This window comes from Anabrus simplex, chromosome 1 (assembly GCF_040414725.1).
Source record: "Anabrus simplex isolate iqAnaSimp1 chromosome 1, ASM4041472v1, whole genome shotgun sequence".
Taxonomy (NCBI): domain Eukaryota; kingdom Metazoa; phylum Arthropoda; class Insecta; order Orthoptera; family Tettigoniidae; genus Anabrus; species Anabrus simplex.
The window spans coordinates 266,136,355-266,162,218 of NC_090265.1; the positions used below are offsets into that span (position 1 = coordinate 266,136,355).

At 40.2% G+C, this 25,864-nt stretch overlaps 1 protein-coding gene across 1 annotated transcript in view; it reads right to left on the bottom strand.

The window, feature by feature from the left end:
* ssp3 (short spindle 3) overlaps positions 1–25,864 on the bottom strand; it is a 567,399-nt gene that overhangs the window by 13,618 nt on the left and 527,917 nt on the right. The window contains exons 24-25 of the mRNA XM_068225894.1: positions 23,846–23,995; positions 9,767–9,937 (exon numbers count right to left, since the gene is read on the bottom strand). Coding sequence (XP_068081995.1) covers positions 9,767–9,937; positions 23,846–23,995 — 321 coding nt within the window. The remainder of the gene's footprint in view (positions 1–9,766; positions 9,938–23,845; positions 23,996–25,864) is intronic.

Consider the following 25,864-nt stretch of genomic DNA (forward strand, 5'->3'; position numbering starts at 1 on the left):
TTCACTGTTGACTTTGCGCGTGATGCGCCGGACGTGTGTCACGCCACGGTGCTCCATGTCTTCTATCAATTCATTGTCAGTGTTCAGAACGAGATCACGGCGGAAGATAACTCCACGAACCAGATTCAAGGTTTTGTGCTCTTCCACTCTGACGGGGATTTAACCCCAAAGTGGTCGCACTTCAGCAACCGATCTGCTTGGAGAGCAGTGCACGTCTTAAGAAGCAAACCACCATTACGCATTTTTTTAAGATCCTTAAGTTCGCCATATAGTCCTACATCTTCAATGTGTCGACTGAAAAGGATCGATTTGACCAGCTTGAAATCTTGCCCATCGGTTCTGTTAGCAACCAGGAACCTAGGGAAACCGGAACCCGAACTAATACGCTGCGCTTCTTCCCAAGGGGTCGCCATCCTTAAGGAATCAAATGTTAAAGACTTGGGTAGCGAACTACCCGGGGCCGGCTGAAGCTGTTTCGACGCAATGCCCGAAAGCATCCTCCCCGAATGCCACCCACTCCAATCAGGGGCCACTGTAGCCGAACCAAGCAGCCAAGGCAATACCCACCTGGTCGGATGTTAGACGATGCCTAATACGAAATGACTAAGGCAATGAGCATTAGGACTCCCTTCCTCCAATCACCAGCAATAGCATGTGCCCCATAGCGTGTAGAGAGTAATAAATATAGAGAAAAAAATGATAAACAATTAATAATAATATGTCGTTCTGGTATTCGGCTGTGCGGGGACCTGTGTTGTCAGGCGGATACCACTGCACGGGTACATGGCGCTCCCAGCCGAAGGCTTCCGGGGTCACCAGAGGGCTTTCGAGCGTAATCGCACACGTTAAGAGGCCCATCTCCAAGCAACACGCAGATCGAGAATCGGTCTACAACTAATCCTAAATTTTTAAAAAATGAAAAAAGAGGGGACCGATGACCTCATAACACTTTTAGTCGCCTTCTACGACAGGCAGGGATTACCTGTGAATGAATTCCGCCCCTCCCATCCACAGGGGGTCCACCACATGATACCAAACCACAATCCAAATCCGCGCCTAAGTCACCCCTTTCGGTCGCATCTTACGACAGGCAGGGGATACCGGGAGTGTATTCTGCATCTGCGCCCCCCACCCGCAGGTGGTGTTACCCTTTTAGTCGCCTCTTACGACAGACAGGGGATACTGTGGGTGTATTCTTCGTCTGCGTCCCCCCACCCACAGCGGGTGGATGAAAATCAAAGAAGGCTGAAAGCTCGGATTTTTTGTTAAGACTCGTTCATAGAGAGTGGTTTTAATACAGATATATTTTAATAAATCCTTGCGTGTCGTTTAAATGAATTTCCGTAGATATTTCATATTTCATTTCATGCATGTCTATCCTTTTCATCCTGGCCTTAATCCAAATTTATTAGAATTGGTACCTGATACAGATTTTGCGCAGTTTTTCGGCCGTATGCCCTTCCTGACGCCAACCCTACATGGAAGAATTTATTCGTTATTGCGTGTTTCTGTGGCGGTTGTTAGTGTAATATGTTTTTTATGTATGGAGACAAGCGTATTAAGACGAACACAAAATGACCCAGTCTCAGAACCAAAGGAATTAACCATACGCTGTCAAAGTCCTCGGTACGGCCGGGAATCGAATCCGGAGCCCTCTGAACCGAAGACCAGTGCGCTGATCATTCAGCCAAGGAGTTGGACAAATAATATTTATAATATTGAGATTATAATAATAACATATAAAGTTTACGAGCATGAAAATAATTACTTTCTTCGACTAAAAATTGCCCATGCTACATGAAGACATCCGAGACCACCGGTTCAATGTCTGTCTGTCCATACGAATGTATGTGTTTGCTCGTGCATAACGTGAACACGCAAGGCATACTTTTGTGAACTCAGCATATAAATGTATCTTAGATGCTGGGCTAACTGAAATTATAATATTCAAAGGAGGAAAGCTGGTTATGAGAGGGGTTGAAATGCTTTCCTGTTGGTATTTTGAAAGCAGTCGGCTTTATTTAGAAATACTTCATACAAAAGATACATTTAATTTTGAACAATTTATGTCATAGGAGCTTTTTTGATAGAGCCAACCCCAAGGGAGGTTTTCACTTATTCAATGTTTTATTATCAAGTCCATCAACGGCGAGCTTTGTTGATACGGAAATATTACGAAGTCGTCATGGGGGCAGTGGCTGCTCAATAGTCGTGATTGTCTTTGTAAGCCGCCTAACCGCGAATTTATCTTCCCTTCTTTATTAGGAAGAAGATGGCAATCGAAATTAGAAGGTATCGTCAAAGAACAAGCACCTGAAGAATGAGGAGGGGGCCGGTTGTACTCCCTACGGCTCACATGCGCTAAAATACTGAATATTGTCCCTATGCATCGGATGAAATTTATGGCATTCTGGAAATTCGTTCCCTAGTATGTTTAAAGAGCAGCACTAAAGAATGACCCACGTCGAACTCTAAGGAAAATACTACTTATGCTTTTATAAACAATCCTAATATAACCAAGCCCAGAACCATTTTTGGTGAGGTATAGTGTTCACAGTACACTGTGTCTTTTGGCATGACCTAGCTCACATTTGTTTCTTCCTTTTATATGCCTGTCTCATCCCCGGGTTTGTCAATATGAAAGCGACTGAGTATGAACTACGGTAGTAATGTCATTTCTTATGCAACCAGTCCCATCGGTGAATGGTGAGATCACGTATACATATCAGTGGGATTAGCAGGCCGATAAATAAAATCAATCTCTCTTTTTTTGCTAGGAGTTTAACGTCACAATAACATTTTCAGATTTTCGGGGACGATAGGATATGAAAGGGCTGGGACTGGTGGGGAAGAAGAGGCTATGGTACAGCCCCAAAGGGAAGTTTCGGTATAACTACAAGAGTGCTTAACTTCTTTAACCAAACGAAAGTTATTGCCAGTTATTTTGATATAATCAAACTGGGAGAATCATTCCTAAGAGTTTTAGCTTCCTTGGACAGATTCAGCGATAACATTAAATGATACCTGATATTGCCACGCCCACGGAAGAACACAGTTAATTACGGTACAGGTGTTCTTTGTACTTACACAGAATTTTGTTTTAAGGTAAAGTGAGATTACTTGAGACAGCAGAAGCAGGTAGCAGCTGTGAGCTGAGTAAGGTGACTGATCTAATTACAGCAGCTCTTAGCAGCGCAGAAAGGGGTCAGCCACCGAGGTCGAGCAACCAACATACATGAAATATTTCACAAACCAACAGCATCTGCAAATCTTGTCACACTTACGGAAATTTATAGCAAGAAACAATACCCTATAGGAGCCAGACAGTAATTTTCTACGGGAAAGGAGACACATATTATCTCTAATAACTTCGCATATACAGTCCCTTCTCCTTAAAAATCGCGTTTTTCTCCGTCGTAACCGATAACGATTACTCTGATCTCCGCTCACTGAAAGCATTCTGGCCTACGGAATGTCAGTTTACAAAATTAGTTGATAATAAAACAATTCTCGGAAATATAACAATTAATGGAAAGCATGTTTCTTCTTTTTCTGCCTCACGTGGCCGGCCGCAATGGAATGGTGGGAGGACCGCACTGTCATCTGGTAAGGTTGTTGGGGTCTTCTTTTGGGCCCCACGGATATGGCCGGTCGTGGCATCATTGGGAGGGAGGCTTTCTTCTCACCAGGGGTGATGACACGGCCGGACAGTAGTAGTAGATAGTTAACTTATCCTTCTTTGATTGTTATTAATATTATTTCTAGCTTTATATAATTTTCTTTTTTAATATTAAGTGGAGACGATGAACGTGGCATGTAGGGACTGAGGATGATTGCTGTGGTGACCCTCCCTTGGGAGTGTTACGTTTCCGAGGTATCTGATGGACCTCATGGCATGCGCAAGGAATCTCGAGTTTTCTTTTGTCGTTAGTTGTTCGTGCATGGAAGGGACTTTGTGAACATGTATCGGGGCTAATCGCCTGTTATGTTCAATGAATAAATACTAAATACTAAATACCAGGTATGTGGACTGCAATGTGATGTAAATAACTCTGAAGTGGTGTTGGCAGCTATAGTAGCCGCGGTGCTATTGGTAACTGGAGGAGTGGAAAGCTATCCTGGGTCATTGAGTTGGGAGAATATTGAAAAGATTAGAGGTAGTAAAAGAGGGCAGCTGATCATGTAACAGAATGAGGACATTCAGGACATGCAAGAGATGATAGGGTGCCTAGATAAATATCAGGCAGAAGTGCAAATTGCAAAGGAACATCGCTTGGTTTTGGAGCAGCGGACACGGGAGCTGGAGCTGCAGATCCGGAGATATATTTTCAGTGGATGCCACGAGCTTTCAGGTCAGAGCAGTAGTGGAAAGTTGTTTCACTAGAAGGCACGTGTTGCTTTTTTTTTTTTTTTTTTTTTTTTTTTGCTTTACGTCGCACCGACACAGATAGGTCTTATGGCGACGATGGGACAGGAAAGGGCTAGGAGTTGGAAGGAAGCGGCCGTGGCCTTAATTAAGGTACAGCCCCAGCATTTGCCTGGTGTGAAAATGAGAAACCACGGAAAACTATTTTCAGGGCTGCCGACAGTGGTGTTCGAAGCTACTATCTCCCGAATACTGGCCGCACTTAAGCGACTGCAGCTATCGAGCTCGGTGCACATGTTGCGGCGGCAATGTGTGGTCTCGCGTTGTCCTGTTGAAGTATGGCTCAACGATACCTTGAGGATATGAAAATGGCACGTGACACTCATTAAGGTGGTACTGACTCCCATGCGAAGCTATCTACTGTCGATTCCGATGGCACCCTACACCAGAACGTCGCATGTTGCTGCAGTGTTCCCGCTACGAATACACTGCTGAACATCTCTCCCCTTGCCGTCAGTTGACAAAAATCCCGCCGTCATCTTCTCCTAAACAGAAGCGCGATCCTTCCGAAAAGACAATGTTGTGTATTTGTCATACCACTCACGTCGTTCGTTGCACTATTGCAGTCATGCGTTCCGGTAGCCTGCGAGGAACCGACGTAAAAGTAGTTCAAATTGTAATAAATGGTAATATCCTATATAAGCACTGTATCGGTCACTGTAGGATGCACTGCAATCTCTCATGCGTTTGCTGAATTCACAGATCTGCAAAAACGACTGATTCACACAAGCATGTGACATTCTCACTGCCAGTGGACCACAAAATGATCTTCCCACTTAGCACCTTGACCTTTGTCACAGACACGAGCGGTATTAGGTCTGCCTGGATTCGTTATGTACCACAAACCACTCTGCAATGTCAATCATTTCTTTCATAATGCCCAATGTACACATTCTCTAAAAACAAATGTCATAGCGCAACTTCGTTATGTGAATTAATTTTAGTGAAAAGTAGTGTATATATCGAAGTTTTAAAATTTACCAGTGTTTGTTTTGTCTTCGCTTCTTTAAATCGCACAGAATCAGACCTGTCTTATGGGACAGGTCAGGGCTAGAACTAGGAGGGAAGCGACGTGGCCCAGCAACTGCCAAGAGTATACATGAGAAACCACAGGAAACAATCTTCCGGACTGCTGGCGCTAGTACTAGCTGACGTACCCGTGCTTCGCTACGGAATTCTACATTGTATACAGAACTGTAGGTTAGGTAATGTACACGTTGTGAGCAAGACTGTATTAGCCTAAATAGCATAGCTCTTAACGTTATCCTAGAAACGCGACGGAAAAATCACCAAACGTCTTTTCTCATATAGACTGCGTTAGAGAATTTCATTATAATGGCAGACACTCACTCTCCACCTGCTTTTTTTACATCCTCAGAAAGGTTGTCTTAGTGATTTTCCCAAATGAAATGAAAATAGGTCATTGCAATGACGTCAGTAGGAATGGCGCGAGTAAAAGCAATGATTTCACATGACCAGAGCTGGAATGACCAGGCCGCAGGCAGCCGTTATCCGTGGTCTTTTTTCGGCGGGGGGGGGGGGGGAGCTCGAATAGTGGATAGTCCCAGGGCAAAAACTATGCCCTTTCACTAGTCTGTTTCCTGGGAGAACCCGATGAGTCGAAAAAACTAGTCGGGGGAGGTGGTGGACTAACGGGTAGACTAGGATGAAAAGAAGGGGCTGACCGGGGGCGGCGAGGAGTATTGGTAGTGGGATGTCGGGGTGGGGAGATTGATGGCTCAACTTTATGGCGATGGCGATAGATGTATACTCCGTTGCTGATGAGGTACTGGACATCTTCGGCGGTGTGGAGATGGATGCGAACCATGTACGTTGGGCCTGAGGTGTTCTGGATGCGGACGCCTTTAGCTTGGAGTTGGTGGAGAATGGTTCCCTTTGAGAGAGCAGGATCCACACCTCGGATCACATAGCTGTACATTTTGTGGAGTGGTGGTGGCGGCTGCGTTGTCGATGGTGGTGCGGCGGCTGCTGCTGCTGCTGCTTCGTCGCCTTGTGTAGTGTGTGGAGGCGATGGCGGTGTTGCTGCGGCGGAATCTAAGATGCCGTCAGGGAGTTGCTGGGTTTGAAGTTGTGTAGAAGGTGGGGAATAAGGTAGGGAGGATAGCATTATGGATGAAGGGTGGCGGGAATATGGGTGGGGGTATACGCTGTCGTCGTAATGGTGGTGGTGGTAGTGTTAGTGTAAGTGGAAATGGGAGGCGATGAAGGCTGTGGCGTTGTACTAAGCTGAGGAGTGATTACGACGGGTAGAGTAGTCGGATTTGCACTGAGCTGTGCCAGGATGGGTTAAGGAGTAGGCTCCACTAGGTAGAACTGGTGTGGAGGCGCTTCAAATCTTCCACCGTTGGTAGATATAGCAGAATCTGCGAAGACGGAGATGAGGTGGAGCCCTCCAACAGCCGGTAAGCATCGTGGACTCGGAAAGTGGCTGACCGAAGTGCGCTGCAAATGTCGTCTTCGGAGATGGCGGGATCAACCTCGGGAATGATGCAGGTAAACATTGTTGGGAAGGCCGACTGCCAACTAGGTGCCAGCCTATTTGCTTTGTTGAGGTCGGCGAGGTAGTAAAATAAAGATGATAGCTACCCGGCCGAGCAAAAGTACTTGGAGCTGCTACGGAGAAATTGGAGAAATTGGCTCGTCTTTTATACCCGGGCTTGACCCTGAGCATACACGTCATTGAAATTACTTGATATCTTGACGCTGCGATATCTCTTTAAATAAAATAGTTATTAAAATGAAATTTGCACATGAGCTATCTATTATTGTAAACTATACGATCCCGTTGTCCGTTAGTCGATACCTCATCTGGAAGCGGAGATATAAAAAAGCTTCCAGTTGGTTCAATCTGACATGTGGGCCAACGCGTTTCGTGACGTCGTAGTCGTGTCTCAGCAGGCTGCCGCGAGCTCGCTCGCCGGAAGCGTTGCATCATAGCCCACAACGCGCACAATTTGAAAGGATGAAACAGACCGCGCCGACGCAAGATCGATCACGGGCGACTTATGTTTCAATATATATCAGGATATTTCGTTTTTGTAACTCTAAATTATAATATTTTCCTTCAATATCTTCATTATTTATACCTTTTAGCTTATATGTAATTGGATTAGTTAGTAAAACGTCTTTTATTCCGAATAGTTCTGTAGACTAATTTTCAGTATAACCTTTTACACATACACCTTTTCATTCACTTATTCAAACTTTATCACCAATCTTACATTTGGCTTATTTTTTAAGTTATATCTTCATTAAAAAATATTTTCTAAAATGTATTTCTTATTATTTTTCTTAACATCTATTGGTTTCACTTTTATTGTAGTATGTTTTCTATTATTATTATTAATATTATTATTATGATCTACTAATTTGGATAAAATATGAACCCATTTATAATTACCTTGAAGTACAATCTGTTCCCACTCTTCTCCTTTAATGTTTTATTAAATTTTTCTACAACACTAACTTTTAATTCTGAATGAGTTGAATAAAGATTAATATTATATTCCTGAATTATATTTTTTAATTTCATTATTAAAAGTCTTCTACTAGCCCAGCGGACTCCTTTTTATACGCGTAGGCCGGACTATGTAGTTTCAAATTCATGAATCTTCTACCTTTAATTATTCGGCTATCCCACCGCCGATTTTTATGAAATTTGGTACATTATCATTTGTGATAAGGGGCTACACGATGACGTGGTTAGAATTTTGATAGACACATTCCATTCTTGAGATACTGAAATAGAAGAAATGGAAAGTTCGATAGTGACGTCATCTGGCCTTGGCTAGCTCTCTGTAGCGAGCTGCTGTATGCCTCGCTGTCACTTCCGCTGCCTGCGCGTACAGTGGTCTTTTCAAACTTCTCATAGACGGATGTTAGAACGAGTTTCGTTAGAAATACTTTGACGGAGAATGTCGTCATGGCATTCCCGTTTCAATATAATAGTAAAAAAAAACAATGGTTTTTATTATTTCTCTGATTTTTATTTCAGTTTTGCGATTTTTAATTTTATAGAAATATTAACTCTGTATATATTTTACTAAAAATGGGTGATTTTTGTGCTCTTTTTGCGATTTTTATTTTAGTTTTTAATATTATACAAATATTAACTTTTGATCTTTTTTTTACTAAAAACAGGTGATTTGGAGGGAAAAGATATAATAACAAATATGCTAAATTATGAAATATGATATGATATGACAGTCCGGGATCCGCGTTTGGTATCCACACACACACACACACACACACACACACACACACACATATATATATATATATATAAAATCTACTAATTTGGATAAAATATGAACCCATTTATAATTACCTTGAAGTACAATCTGTTCCCGTGGTTCCCGTATATATATATTATACATATATATAATTTTAAAATAAGACGGATATTGTCTCCACATTGAGTGTATTATCAAATGTCTGAAAATTGTGTCAGAAAACGAATAGAGAGGCAGACACTACATTCTTATTAAATTAGCAGACTACAATAAGACAAAAGAACAACCATCCTGGAATATCGGTTACTTTCTTTATCTGAGCTTAGCACCATTTAATTTCTATCAGGGTAAAATGTTTAAAAATATTCCTTATTTATCAACTAGGACACAGAAGCGACTATCATGAGAAATTGTAACTTCGTCATTCGGTTTCGGAGGATAAAATATTTTTGTTTCCGGAACCACTCCCCATTTAAACCGCCTAGCGGCAGAATATTTCAAAATATATTCTATTTTGTATCTGGGACATTACAAACCTTATGTGAAATTCCGGTTTCTTATTTAATACCTGACGTAGAAGGGCAACAATAAAGTTAACTTAAAACCTTATACGGAAAACGGTTTTCGAGGATCTTTTTTTGCATTCGGGAGATACCGGGTTTGAATCCCATTGTCGGTAGCCCTGAAGATGGTTTTCCGTGGTTTCCCATTATCACACCAGGCAAATACTGGGGCTGTACTTCCATTAAGGACACGGCCGCTTGCAACCCTATATGGCAGGATGTACAGTACTCATTACCATGTGTTTCTGTGGTGGTTTGTAGTGTGATGTAAATGAAGATGCGCAAATGAAGATGTGTATTAAGATGGACACAAACGCCCAGCCCCCGAGCTAGGGAAATTAACCAGACATGGTTAAAATCCCCATCTCTGTGGGGAATCGAACCTGGGGGCCTCTGAATGCCACTATGCTGATCATTCAACCAAGGAACTGGACAGTACTCAATCAGTCCGTTCTTTCTATTTCTCTCCTACATTCTTATAAAACGAACAACATCGCTAGGACAAAAGAAATAAGGAGTCTCACCTGATAGCTGACCTCCTGCTCGAGGATGGCGCGGTTCTGTTGATTTCCACTGCAACAAGCCAACAGAGTGGGGAAGAGTAGTGCTGACAGCGCAGGGTTGCTGAAGTAGGCGAATGGTAGACTGCACAACTGCTGCAGGACAGTGGGCATGAACCCTGACTGGAGCATCATCTGCACACAAAATAACGGCAAAAGTGAAAATTATTACAAGCCAACACGTTAGCATATCACTAAGATTTAACCCTTCATTTGGTAAAGTTGCTTTCAGATAATATGCCTTTAATGCTCATATTGCATGTGTAGTTTGTTCTCTATGGTCCTCTGCGGGTAAGCAAAGAGTAGCTACTTAACTATATAAATACAGAGAGCAAAGTAAATTGACATTGCTTTATAAATTTTTTTGCATGAACGATTTTCACAAAATTCCAAACGAACGATTTAAATTAAGGTGGTGAATTATAATGACCTCAAGAGAAGTAACCCATGAAGATAAAGTAAACACATAATTATACATTCGTAACGGGTGAAATAAATAAATAAATAAATAAATAAATAAATAAATAAATAAATAAATAAATAAATAAATAAATAAATAAATAAATAAATAAATCTGTAATTTCTTTTGTTTTGCCAATTTTTCAGATATCTATCCATTTTAGGTCAACTCAAGACCGAATCGGTGGTTTTTACTTTCGTGTCTGTTTGTTTGCCTGCTCCACCACCACGTCGAAACGGCTGGATAGATCTCAACCATAATGTCATCTTCGATTTTCTCTATTATGGCATGTATGATCATGTTCCAATAATGTTTAAAAACTCTCTTCATTTTCCTCATTTTCCTACTTCGCATAACCATGTTCCCGCACTCTTTAAACGTTTCAATGCACTGACTCGTCCACTGTCTCTTCCTCGTGTAATCACATCTACTCCCCAATAAGTTACTCGGCCGAGTAACAAAGCGAGTGACTCGGCCCAGTACTCGGTAGGTGTAATTCCGGCTTTAGGCCGTTTTTCTGCATCAACGTCAGCAGGCCGTCTACTGTAGCTTTTAAAGCGGACCGCTGGGTCTATTGCGTCCACTAAATAATCATAGAACATATCCACTTTACTCTTCATACGCGTATCCTCACTCATTCCGATTGCAAAACACTCCCCGTTTCATGTGGAGGTAGGACTTTGTTTCATGATGTCCTTTACACTAAAGTCGTCGTTATAGTCAATCCTGTAATCTGTTATTTTATAATTTGCATTGAATATTATACTTGCCAGACACTTGCCATTTATACATCACCATCTAACATTCCCATTTAAGTATGTACACTTTTCTGAATCTAATCAATAATTATTTTCCATGATTTCTACCTCCTGTAATTGCCTTCATGACTACATTAACACCCGGCTCAGCAGGTAAAACAACTGTCCGCTACCTGTACTTGCACGTAAACAAACCATACTATCAACTGAAACAGTCTCCCCAACAAAAACTAGTTCTGAAGTCAAGCCGAAGTGGCTCGAAACAATTATCATAACTTTCGTTATCAGTTAGTTGATCTTGAGTAAATAAAATTCTGATGCAAACGTACTGCGCCTCTTTGCCAAGATCTCGCCAACCAGCTGAGAAATGGCGTGACTTCCCTGCATATTCCTTAATAATGTTATTGGCTTTACGTCCCACTAACTACTTTTACGGTTTTCGGAGACGCCGAGGCGCCGGAATTTCGTCCCGCAGGAGTTCTTGCAAGTGCCGGTAAATATACCGATACGAGGCTGATGTATTTGAGCACCTTCAAATACTACCGGACTGAGCCAGGATCGAACCTGCCAAGTTGAGGTCAGAAGGGCACCGCCTCACCCGTCTAAGCCACTCGGCTCGGCGCATATTCCTTGGGTATGGATTAGAGTACTTTTGAACGCAATTCAATAATCTAGTACTAGCACTTTTCCATGTCGGCAGCCATGATGTGAGAAAAGATTTTGAAATCAGGGAGGAATTTTTTGTCATTTTAGAGGAAGCCGTAGGTAAATTCGATATCCTATGGCAGATGCTGATCTCTGTTGCAATAACCTTACTACCTGCTGTGGTTTGTACCAAGGCCTCTAAAGGAGGATTAGGCCTAACTTTATTCTACATCTCAGTTGAATAAATGTATTGAGTTAAGTGTTTGTAGGAAATGCCTAATTACTATATTGGTATCGATCACCGAAAAACATGTCCGGCTTCATGGCTAAATGGTTACCGTGCTGGCTTTTGCCCAGATGGGTCCGGGTTCGATTCCCGGCAGGGTCGGGAATTTTAACCATAACTGGTTAATTCCGCTGGCACTGGGGCTGGGTGTATGTCGTCTTCACCATCATTTCATCCTCATCACGATGCGCGGGTTGCCTACGGTTGTCAAATCAAAACACCTGCATCTGGAAAGCCGAACTTATCCTTGCGCACTCCCGGCACTAAAAGCCAAAAACCATTTCGTACCGAAAAACAGATAGTGCTCTCGAAGTTACTGCCAGGATAGCGATCGTAACGTGGTGCAATAATGCTCGCATTTGCGACAAACAACTCCAGCGATACCTAAAAGCAAAATGCACGGCAAAAATGTCCTTTTCTATATAGTACGGAACTAATCAAATCCGTCAGTGAACTGGATAGATTCAAACAACAAAACATTCATCACTGATACACACTCACGAGTTTTAAAAAAAATCGGTATGATACATTGTACAATAAAATGTTTTTCAACAAATTATATTAATTATTTGATTCTGTTTGCTTTTCATATTATAGCGCACGGCATTCACATTAATACAAATTCTCACGCATATATTATATAGGATATGGTTTCTATTAATAATATTCTTAGGAATTACGAGGAAAACTACGTTCGCACGGCAATACTACAGGTAATTAGCCAGGTGAGCCGGCAGCATAACTGGACGCGGTACCAGCAGGAATGACACACAGGTGTGTTACGCTCCGACCAGTTTTCCGTTGTCAACCGGATACGTCTTATTAAATAGTTCGATGTATGAAGATATGCCGAAGTGTAAAACAGCATGTTTAAAGGCAATTGAGGTAATTGCAAGCAACAGATAAGAGGATGGCAGTTCAGGTAACATTTCTTTACGCATGAGAACAGATGTCATAAAGAGCCAAGTATAAACAGAGCAAGAGATCTAAACAACAGAAAACGTTTCGTCACCGGACGAGTTGGCCGTGCAGTTAGGGAAGCGCAGCTGTGAGCTTGCATCCGGGAGATAGTAGGTTCCAGCCTCACTGTCGGCAGCCATGAAGATGGTTTTTCGTGGTTTCCCATTCACACCAGGCAAATGTTGGGGCTGTACCTTAATTAAGGCCACAGCCGTTCATTCCCACTCCTAAGCCTTTCCTTTCCCATCGTCGCCGTAAGACCTATCTGTGTCGGTGCGACATAAAGCAAATAATAATAATAATAATAATAATAATAATAATAATAATAATAATAATAATAATAATAATAATAATAATAATAATAATAATCATAATTACACGTTTCGTCCTTCCCCTTCTTTTTCCTTCTTCTGGTGCCGTCTCTTCAGAGAAAGCTGACGTTCAACATGGAGTAATTTTGCCTGCCTTGTATTTTTCGTTACAGAGTTGCCATCTCACAGATGTTCGAACCACTGTCGGAAGTCCTATGCCCAGGATAATATTCAACACCCACGCCCACGTTACCCTTCTACAGTAGGCTGTATTGGTCATTTCTGAAGATGTGGAAGAAATAGACTGCTTTCCTGCATTTTGTAAGACTTGAAGATTATACATGATTCCCTGCCATGATGGAGTAAGTCATCGCTGGTGACGTAGTTACCCACGGAACCTTACGCATTCTGCGACGTACGTTTCAAAGGTTTGGAGACGGTTCAGTGACGACGCCTTCAGTGTCAATCATTCGACATCATAAAGCAGCACCGGTAACACAAAATACGTTTTAATGCCATAGCACACTCCATGTGATGTCGATTTTGGTTTTGATTCACACATCCGGATTCCAGTCTTGTGTTAGCCAGCATCGAAGGTATTTGAAATGTTGCAATGGTGTTTCCTTTCGGGGTGAAAACGGCGTTGGTAAGTTTCCGCTTGCTAATTACCATTATTTTTTCTGAATGCTTGTTTTCAGGTCAAATTCATTCCTTACTTCACTGATGCCGTTTAAAAGGAATTGAAAGTGCTCTAAATTTTCAGCAATTGCATATCACTGTGCCAGTGTTTTGTCCTCGCAGAATATTAATGATTAAAAACTAACAATGTTTCCAAACGACTCCTTGATCAATCGAAATTCTCTATTCCCAAAAACAGTGAAATGATCTATATACAAAAAAAGTACTTGCTGTACCTTTCGTATGCTGTTCTGTGTATGTTGGCCACTTTCTTAAATTGAATCCCTAGAAAACTCGTAATTTTTCTGAACAAACATAGGGCAACGAATTTCTTTAAGTTTATGAAATGATCGGGAAGTGGAGTCTCGTCGAGTTGTTCACGCGAACCGGTATTTTGGTTTTAAAAACATACATTCCAATGTACGTTATAATGCAGAGATATTTTTCAACGTCAACATGATGATCCGCGACACATCGATATACAGCCCATATCCGACTGTTTAATTCGATATCGAATCTTGTCCCATGTCCCTTTCTTTAAACTATTTTAAAATGTTCCCCTTCCTCCCAGAGAAATAATGCAATTCAAAATGAAAACTGTAAGATCACACCGAAGTGATTGATTAAAGTGATATTACGGTACTGTCTAAATAACAGTAACATTTACAGTAATTAAGAATGACAGACTTGATATATGCATTATTAGATGAAGCTTCTTAATAATAATAATAATAATAATAATAATAATAATAATAATAATAATAATAATAATAATAATAATAATTAAACCGGGCGAGTTGGCCGTGCGCGTAGAGGCGCGCGGCTGTGAGCTTGCATCCGGGAGATACTAGGTTCGAATCCCACTATCGGCAGCCCTGAAAATGGTTTTCCGTGGTTTCCCATTTTCACACCAGGCAAATGCTGGGGCTGTACCTTAATTAAGGCCACGGCCGATTCCTTCCAACTCCTAAGCCTTTCCTCTCCCATCGTCGCCATAAGACCTATCTGTGTCGGTGCGACGTAAAGCCCCTAGCAAAAAAAAAAAATAAAAAAATAAATAAATAATAACGATCATTAAGTCTTTAGACTTTATCAATGGTGAAATTACCAGCGCTTCGCCCCAGTGTAGCAGTGGGCTCATCAGCTGGAATGCTACACCTTCCCAAGACGCTGGAGCATTAACATTACGCAATCGATGAAATTAAATAATTATTTCCTTCTAGGAGCCTTATTTTTTGATAATAATAATAATAATAATAATAATAATAATAATAATAATAATAATAATAATAATAATAATTTACAATCCTTGTCACATTTTACCTGCAACGAATTTGCACGAAGTTCTTGTCATCGCACAATCCATTGTGATTCGAGTAGTGGTTATCAAAAGTTATACTTTTCAAAAAAAAAAAAAAAAAAAAAAAAAAAACGATATTCCTTTCTCTGCAAAGGAAAAGGGCATTGCTTTAAGAGCTTTTTTCAAGACAAAGGTCCACGATTATGCATAGTTGTCATGTCTGGAATATGAAGAACGAAATCTTCTTTAAAAATGTACTTAGGTGTCCCAGAGGTGATTGACATGGCAGTCGCTATACAACAGGATTAAATATGACAACAACACTGTCCAACCATCAACATACACGGATCAAGAAAGGTCCTAACTACGTACCCGTTCATCAACGCAAAATAGCAAGGCGGCCATACAGCGTCAAAGGTATTCTGAGAAGAGAGAATAAATTTGTTAATGAGTTTCGAGTTAAAATTCCGACGTCTAAATTACAGATAAGACCCGTAAATATTTTAGCAATGTTATCAAACCTGTCATAGTATAACCCAGGGTTTCCAACGGTCGCCACAGAGATAGCGACGGCCATGTAACTCTACGCCTGGCGCCAGAGCTCTCCGGTTTATCTCAACACGGACCCTACAACAGCAGGTATTTCCGGCCGTCTCCTCCCACATTCAAACGTCGACTTCTGCAATATAAGCTGGACTATTTCCGCTGGGTTTTATTATTCTCGTACCTCCCGACCATTAGTAATATCGCATCTTTTCACTTTTAAATCAATTTCGTATATATAGGGTGATTCACCTATACTATTAGCCTGAAGATGCTCAAATTCGTCGGCCTCGTGTCGGTAGATTTATTGCCACGTTAAGGAACTCCTGTGGGACTAAATTCCGGCATCTCGGCGTCTCCGAAAACCATAAAAGTAGTTAGCGGGACGTAAAACAAAAAAACATTATTATTTACTATTTTAAAAATATTAACCTCAAGTAATTCGCACATCGTTAAGGACATCGAAAATATGTTTTTCCTTTCAGTACTACGGGGCTCATAATTAAACTTGCAGTATTTCTCCAGGATGTTAGTATCTGCTGAGATAATGGTGCTGTTTATTTTTAAATGGAACTACACTGCTCCCTAGGGGCTGCTTGGCCGAGGCGGTAAAGGCGTGCTCGGTTCGCCCGGGAATACGTGGGTTCGAATCCCCGCCAGGAAGTCGTGAAATTTAAGAAACTATATTTCCGCTTCCGGAGGTGCATATGGCCCTGAGGTTCACTCAGCCTACACCAAAAATGAGTACCAGGTTAATTCCTGGGGGCAAGGCGGCCGGGCGTAGAGCTAACCACTCTACCCCATCACGTGCCAAGGTTACGGATAATGGTAGCCTTTACCTTCCACCCCTCCAAGGGTCTTCATGGCCTGTATGGAGATGACTTTGCTTTGCTTTTACTGTTCCCTCCCTACACCTAGCATTAGACAGATAAATAAATTATTTATCCTGGCAAAGTTAGGGACAGCTGTCCCTGTCTTACACTTAATCAATGTCCGGCTCCATGGCTAATTGGTTAGCGCGCTGGCCTTTGGTCACAGGGGTCCCGGGTTCGATTCCCGGCAGGGTCGGGAATTTTAACCATAATTGGTTGATTCCCCTGGCACGGGGACGACAATTCAAAAGACCTGCACATGGCGAGCCGAAGTCCCCGGACACATCCCGGCACGAAAAGCCATACGCCATTTCATTTTTACTTAATATAAGAACTAGACTGATAATTAGACATAGTTATAGAGCAAATGCAGGGGTGAAATTAGTTTTCAAAATCTAACGACCATATCTCGAAAGCGACGATCTCCAAACTGTTTCGTTCGCCAGCGTGGGTCACCCAAAATCGAAAAATGAAGTCCTTCAAAAGCATCGCATACCCATTTTTTCTTTAACTGTTAAAGGTTTTGGATCATGTCGAAAATTTACAAGCACAGTAGAGCGAATACCTAGAAAAAGTGCTTCAAGTGAAAATGTAATATCGTCAAATGTGCTTCATTCGCCAGCCGTGATGTCTTTTCGAATGAATCGCTACGAAGAGGTCAGAATAAGGAGAAGGAACTCCGTACGCAGCACGTGGCTTGTCGGATTTTGAAAATAATCAAACCCCTGAATTTGTAATGCCCATATCTCTGACGCTAAGTGTAGAAAATAGTGCAGTTCCATTTAAAAAATACAAAGTTAGAACCGTTATCTCAGCAGATATTGTAACTGTTCCACCTCGTCAAAACACTTGGGCAGATGAAAGTTATTATCTTGGGACACATGAATATTAAATAAACTATTTGTGGCTTGCCCGCAAATTGCCACGCAAATAGAAACAATTAACATTCCATGGTTCCCCATTTCTCTATGTAATGTTTGGGCGCCATGGTTACAGTTTTAAATAAAACTGTAAACCAAAATTTATATTTATTAGCATAGAGACTTATACTGAAATCACAGGGGTATGATTTTAAATAATTAACCATTAAGTATCGCTTAAGAAAGAAAATTAACGCAATATAAAATACAAATAAATTTATTATACAAAAAAAATGAGATGAATCGGAAAAGTTTCCTTAAAGCGTGGAGGAATTTATAATTTACTGAATTTACTATTGCTTGCTTTATCTAATTGAAGCTCACCAATTGCAGCTTCCGTTGAAGTCATCTGGTTTCCGTGGTTGCTCGTTCTCTTCTTCTCGATGTAGACTTTGCTCCATGGACATCCTTCCTTCCGTCTCTGATATGGTACGGGCTATCTGGACTAGCACTCCCTGCTTGCCTAGTCTTTAAATTAGACATTGGCCCTATACTTGTAAAAACTGGTCAGCTTTGATCGTAAGAGGAGAAAATTCAGAGAAGGAATTTTTCCATATTAGTAGAAATCTCAATCCAACTGAGCTATACTGTTTATACGGTACAGACTTGTACCAAAATTCCATAGACTTGAACTTAAACATAGTTCTTCGTCCACAATATTTACTGAATATAACACAAGCCGTAAGCTTGTTTCGTTTCACACAGATCCGATAACATTACCGCAACTCAGTACTGTATCGAAGCGACAACACATTGTACAAAAGTAACTATGTCGCGGAGCGACCACACACTGTTTCAAAAATCAAATAACGTCGTTAAAAGTAGATGTTCACAGTAGAAGTACTAGTGATGGAGTACACGTAGTTAGGTTGTAAGGTCGTACGGTTGTAAGGTCCCGTTCTCGTGTTGAGAATCAGTATATATCCGGGCTCACCCCCACTCTTGGTAACAGTTCAATCTCAAAACTCATATACAACGAAGTATCTGATTCGATAGATCGAAGCATGAACTCCCCTTCCCTTCTTCCTCGACAAGTCCAGAAGGCGTGGCGATGATATAGCTGACCAGCTTGCAAGCCTCGCGCACGGGTCGCTGTTTACTAGCCTTGGTCATAAAATAAACCCATGACTCACTCAAAATCCCAAGCTTCAAGAATAACCCTCCGTATACACAAACATGAGATGAAATGAAAACTACTATGTCTCAACATATTGACCGTATTTACAACATAATGAATTCTTATCCTACATAATATAATAATTTAAATACTAAAACGATGTTATCATATATACAATATGATTCCAAAAAGCCTTCGTTACAAATGATTGACGTTGAATAAATATGTTATTAAAAATAATTGCCGATGGCGGATAAACTTGATATCAAATGATATCGCGTAAAATGATATTATATTAAATTAGTAGGGCTGGAGAAGCCTGGACGGTTACAATATCGCCACGCTGGAAAAGTACAGAAAGTCTCATAGTAAAGTCCCTTGGCAACAAAGTGAAGACAGATGTTTCGGAATCTTTTCGGGTGAGCGTCTCAGCTGACTCAGCCTGTACAAGAAGACAACGCCAACTGATAGTGAAAATACAGTTAATTCATTTAGATATAAAAACCAGTGCTGTATCCATATTACTGGCTTCCGCTGAATGCTACATTTCTAAAACCATCATCAAAATACTGATTTACAACATGACCAAACTAGTGTTAAAGACAAAACAATAAATGTCAAACATGCAGTGCATATCGACGACTAAGAAGCAATACATCGTATGTCACAGTGCTCTTCCTATCCATTATGTTTCTTAAGAAAGGTCACGCCTCCTAGCCACTTGTGGATATGCATCAGAATAATGTTCGTTGTGTTCATTTTCCTATGGTTACGTGTAAAGGAAAATGAACCTTACCATACAGTACTGTAGGGATGTATATAGTACGTTTGCATGACGTATCTACGCAGTGCTGCAGTATACTGTACATAGGGTTCATTTTCCTTTATACACAGGCATACCAAAACGAACAGAACAGAAACTGTTCTGATAGACTGCATACTCATACGGGACTGGGAGCATTGTGAGATACGAGGTATTGCTTCTTGGGTCTGAGAGCGCACCTGGTCGGTAGTGATGAAATCATATTTCGGGATATGATAAATTTGATTATGTAATAACCATACTTAATCGATGTTCAGTATTTTAAAACTGTATTAGTCTATATCAAAGGACTCGAAGTACCAAGCTCTACTTTGCTTTCAAATAAATTTCAAAGAATACATTGCTAGCCCACACAGGGTCCCAAGAAAGCCATTCACAATTAAACTACATTAGTTTCGACGCGACTGTATTCTGTATCATGTTAAAAGCAACACTTCTTTTACTTGCTAGTGGCTTTACGTCACACCAAAGACGATGAGATAAAAAAGGACTAGGAGTGAGAAGGAAGCGCCGTGGCCTTAAGGTACAGCCTGGTGTGAATATGGGAAACCACGGAAAACCATCTTCTTGTCTGCCGACAGTGGCATTCGAACCCACTATCTCCCGGATGCAAGTTCACAGCTGAGCGCCCCTAACGGCACGGCCAACTCGCCCGGTAACAACACATTTAACCGAACATTATTTCGGCTCAGGAGGCCTTCTTAATTTACGGACACTTGCTTTACCAGGACATTAGGTTGTCTAGTTCAAACTCCACAAGGTACTCTTGAAACGTGAACTCTTCAGGTAGCGAATATTTAAGATTAACTTAAATATCATATTTAGGTGGTCCGCCTATTCAATACATATATATATAATTTATTACATCTAGTACATGTTTCGTCCCCTAAGGGACATCATCAGACAGAACATTATTAAGTTTAACAAATAACTTTACCGCTTCAGCCCCGTGTTGACTTGAAATGCTGAAGCGTTCAATCTTAAATACAAATTAAGGAATGGGTATCAAAGATCTTAAGTATCTTTTATCAAGAAATAGTTTAAATTAAAGGTTTTTATTCACAAATACGACCATTTTAAGATTTTATGAATACGACTGTTAGTTCCCACGAACTTTCTCATCAAGAGTTTAATGAACAATTCAATCAGTTTTATTGACTACATGACTTGCAACTTTAACAAAGGTTGCTAATAATTCATTTTAAATGTCCTTGTATATACAAGTGTTTTAATTTGCCTTTCCAATCTAATAATGAACTTTTTGTATTCTGATATATTATTGAAGTTTATTCTAGCTGATGATGTCCCTTAAGGGGGCGAAACATGTACTAAATGTAATAAATTATATATTATGTATTGAATAGGCGGACCACTTAAATATACAACCTGACTTTACATCCCATTTACATTCATACCATTGTTTGCTGACCATCTCATAACATTGTCTAGGTCTCCCTACAGTGACTCACAATCCTGCAACTTATTTACTACTCTATAAAGTATAACATCATCCACAAACAGCCTCATCTGTAATTCCAGTTCTTAACTCATATCATTTATATGTATATATAAGAGAACATAAAGGTCCAATAAACTGCCCTGCGAAATCCCCTTCTTAATCATTACAGGATCAGATAACGCTTCACCTACTCTAATTCTCTGAGTTCTATTTTCTAGAAATATAACCACCCATGCAACCACTATTTTGTCCAGTCTAACTGCCCTCATTTTCATCAGTAATTTTCCATGATCTACCCTATCAAAAGCCTTGGATAGGTCAATATCGATACATTCCATTTGACTTCCCGAATCTAAAATATCTGCTATATCTTGCTGGAATCCTACAAGTTGAGCTTCACTGGAATAACCTTTCCTGAACCCGAACGGTCTTATATCACACCAGTTAGTAATTTCGCAAACGTGTCTAATATAATCGGAAAGAATGATCAGAAAGAATGCTTTCCCAGCTGATTGGCCTGTAATTATCCCCTTTAAGTTTGTTACCCTTTCCCTTGTACACTGGGGCTACTATTTTAACTCTCCATTCGTTTGGTAGTGCTCCTTCATGCATACAATAATCAAATAAGTATTTCAGATTACGGCACTAATTCACACCAGTCTAAAGATGCCAAGGAAATTAAAAATATTTAACACGCATATTGATCACTGAATCTTTAATGTTCCATTTTTCGTTTTCATCTCCTGAAATCATTCAGCACATAATTACACAGACAGAACGCTTTCTGTTCACTCAAAGCTCAATAAGCGCATCAATTCTCATAGACAATTTATGACAATTCTTTATGAGAATTAGTTCATAATGGTCCACGAATTCAATTCAAAATTACGAATATCTACTTAGAACAGTCCTATTAAAATTAGTACAAGTTTCGACATCTCCTGAAATCATTCAGCACATAATTACACAGACAGAACGCTTTCTGTTCACTCAAAGCTCAATAAGCGCATCAATTCTCATAGACAATTTATGACAATTCTTTATGAGAATTAGTTCATAATGGTCCACGAATTCAATTCAAAATTACGAATATCTACTTAGAACAGTCCTATTAAAATTAGTACAAGTTTCGACCCCCTTTTTTTTTTTTGTCTGAAGGTCACATAATGTCATTACTGTTTATCATGATTAAGAAAAGATAGGTACTCAAGACAAAGAAAGACCCTGCATATTGTTTTTTAAATAATTTGAACTTGTTAAAGTTTTCAAAATTTAGTGTTATTATGCCTCTTGCTAAACATATTTTAACAGGACTATATAAATCATTTGTGTGTGCATGGGCGCTATTAGCTTATATAGTAGTCATGGGGTGTTAGCCTGTTCTCCTCAGCTGCCGGAGATCTGTGGCGGGGAGAGATAGGCGGCTTGCCCCATGGTTGGTGGTTATTCGTGACTGGGGTGGGTGGGGGTGGATTTGGCATATGCGCCCATGCAGACACTTCTACAATATCAGATATATTCTAGATATCATAAGGTCTATTAATTGAAGAAAACTCTGTATAGACTTCTGGAAATAAATAACAATATCAATATAAACCATTTAGATTTAAGTGGATAGGCGTAATTTTGTACTGAATAGGTGGGCCATTATAAATCAATTCTTATAAAGAATTTTCATAAATTGTTAAGATAATATGGAACCGAATACGAACCGGTACTTGCAATTGTACCTATAGACAACTTGTGACAGAAGTCGATTGTCTTGTATTAATGCTGAAGTTTAATTTGAAACGCATTCCAGGAATAATAATAATAATAATAATAATAATAATAATAATAATAATAATAATAATAATAATAATAATATTCGTTTTACGTCCCACGAAATTACTTTTACGATTTTCGGGGAAGCCGAGGTGCCGGAATTTTGTCCCGCGTGAGTTCCTTTAAGCGCCTGTAAATCTACCGACAAGAGTCTGACGTATTTGAGCACCTTCAAATACCATCGGACTGAGCCGGGATCGAACCCGCCAATTTGTGCTCAGAAGGCCAGCGCTCTACCACCTGAGCTACTCAGCCCAGCAAGTTAGCATCACTCCAGTTTGGAACAACACAGGAGATATTGTGTCCCGCTCTCCAATGTAGCCTATCTAAGTAAGAAAGTTGCTCAGATAGGAGGATAGCTATCACTTTTGCGATCACCACATTCTATACACTAGTAAAAAGTCGCGATGCTCGCCTGGACTCCGTCCCCAAATCCCTAGTGCCTTTTGTAAAAAGATGTAAACTAAAATATTGCCGTTCCCGGGTTGATTTGAACGCCAAAACTTACAGTTATCGGTATTGTATTATGTTTCCCGTTAGTTCAGCCTCGTTCTATCTGTCCTTCAGGTGTGTCAAAAAAAAACTAAATATAATTGGAAAATGTACAAAATTTACTTGAAATAAAAATGCAGCTCTATCTACGGTGCAACCGATGAAAATACGACAAGAATATCATAGGGTGAAACTTGTAGATCTCTCCAAATCGGGTACCGATTAAGCAATCCGTTTCTTGATACGTCTCACTGTTTAGCCACAATAAACCTAAAAACAACAGTACCGACGTTAATTTTCCGTCCACCATTTTAACGTTCGAACTTTTTCAAATCTTTCTGACAGTTACAGGCTAAAAATCTATAACTCTGCCAAATTTCAAGTTTCTAGCTCATCTGGAAGACTGCGTCCACCATTTTGATTTTTTGGAGGTGTAAAATTAAACATCTGAACTTTTTGGAAATTTTCCTTCTGTTATATGCTAAAAACTATAAGTTTGCCAAATATCAAGTCTCTTGCTCGTCTGGAAGTGGATTCACATTAATGTTAGCGAGTTAGCCATGTGGCCTTATAGTGCAGGGATTAATATACCAACCTGGTTGTCTGGGTTGCGCACGGCGAAGAAACCAACCACTCGGACCACCTCATGTAGCAGCTCCTTCTCCTTGTCGTACGAACAGTACCACAGCAGGTAAGATGCGATGTGGCGGAACTGGAGAGAGATTCCTTCCGCTCCCAACACACTCTGTGGAAAGATAAGTCACGCAATTTCGTTAACACAACACATTATCAGTTTGAAGTAGCACAGTTAATTATCATCCTTTGAAAAAGTAGTTTAACAAAGGAACTGTCAACACACAGAAAGAAACTCTAAAATCTGGACATAGTGGTACTGTGGATGGGAATTTGAAAAGTATCTTTGTGAACCTATTATCTCAGCAGCGAATAGACTATATACATTTAAGTACGCCAAAAAGGTAGAAAGAAATCTTTGCATTCAAAATTATGACCATGACACATGTCGCTCGGAGAAAATTTTCAATACAGTGGAAAACACCAGTCGGGTCAAACGACGATTTTTAGCTTTTACCGCCATCTGTTAGTTAAGACAGAATCTATGAAACACCTTACATTAGACTAAAACCAATGGATATACCGTACTTGTACAGATCTTTTTCTTCTCTAGAACTCTGCCATTTTTCGGAAGTAAGTAAAACTGTGTTTGATATAGACCTACTGTAATAAAACTAATTTTACAGTTGAACACGTAACATTAAAAAAAATGTTTACAATTGAGTTCTCTATTGGAAGGAACATGTATTTTGGCGACTTGAGGCATGGTTTCCTGGGATGCATCACATATTAGTAACAGCTAAATAGATCTCCCGAAGTTCGTGAGGTTTCAATCATTGTAATTGTGTAGACAGTAATAAAATACATCCATCACATCTAGCATTCATAACGTACCGAACGCACGCGTTCTGCATGACCTGTAATTGGACGTTAAGAGTTTCAGATATGTTTATACACGAAGCCAATTTCAGAAATATCAGGCTTTGAACAAAAAACATTCCCATGGAGGGTAGTGTACATGAACGTTACATTTAATAATATGCACAGGAGAGGCAGCTTTCATTACCACATTTTAAAATTACGATGTGACCAGGATAAGGTTCTGCTGACAATTAGGCCTAGATTATTAACTTTCTTGGGAGTAATTTGAGATTACGGTTTCTGGAGTTTGGTGTAACCTATAACTATAAATGTAACTGGAGGTTATAATATACGCTCCATAGATCAATCAAGTGATATCCAAATTAAAATGCTTTATACAAAAAACTAACAAAGAGCGGGAGGGAACGTCTTGTTGCAGTTGCACATGACCGTCGATTTCATGGCTATAAACTACGAGGTATAGAACTTTTCGAGAAACCACTAGGATATGACTATCCATTAACTGAATCTTGCAATGACTGGAATTTGAAAAACAAACTTCAGTCACATTTGTATTAAGCAAAGACGATGTCACAGAACCATCACACTCTTAAAAGAGGTAGGGTGTGAGGAGAGGTGGTGCACATTCAATTTATACCAGTTACATAATCACATTCAATGTATTACAATAAACCATAATGTAATACAGGGAGTTTACAACAAGTTAACAACAATAACAACGCCGTGTCTTAAAATTCCCACACCAACTTTACAGCGTGCTAGACGGAGGAGTTAAAGCATTCGTGCAAAGGTGTACGCGAAAACGAGACAAATCACAACTCAGAACAAGCAGATAATCCTAGCCTAGCAAGCTGACATACCCAACTAAGAATTTCGCAAACTACCTCAGAATTGTTGATTCAGGAACAACACTCGATTTTACACACGTGTGGAGTTTTCTCAGAGTGAAAATTCAACACTTGTTTAACTGCGTCCCACCGTCGGTCAAACCAGCTAAATGACTAAAGAGGTTATCAGACACTGGATGGACACTGGCATTTTGAAACAAATGTAAACTGTAGTTCCTAATATAATTATACTCGATACCTCTCGATCTGTTTACTTTGTTTGCTCTGGGTTATTCCACTTCGTTCTTTGGCGACGCCAACAACCTGGTAAT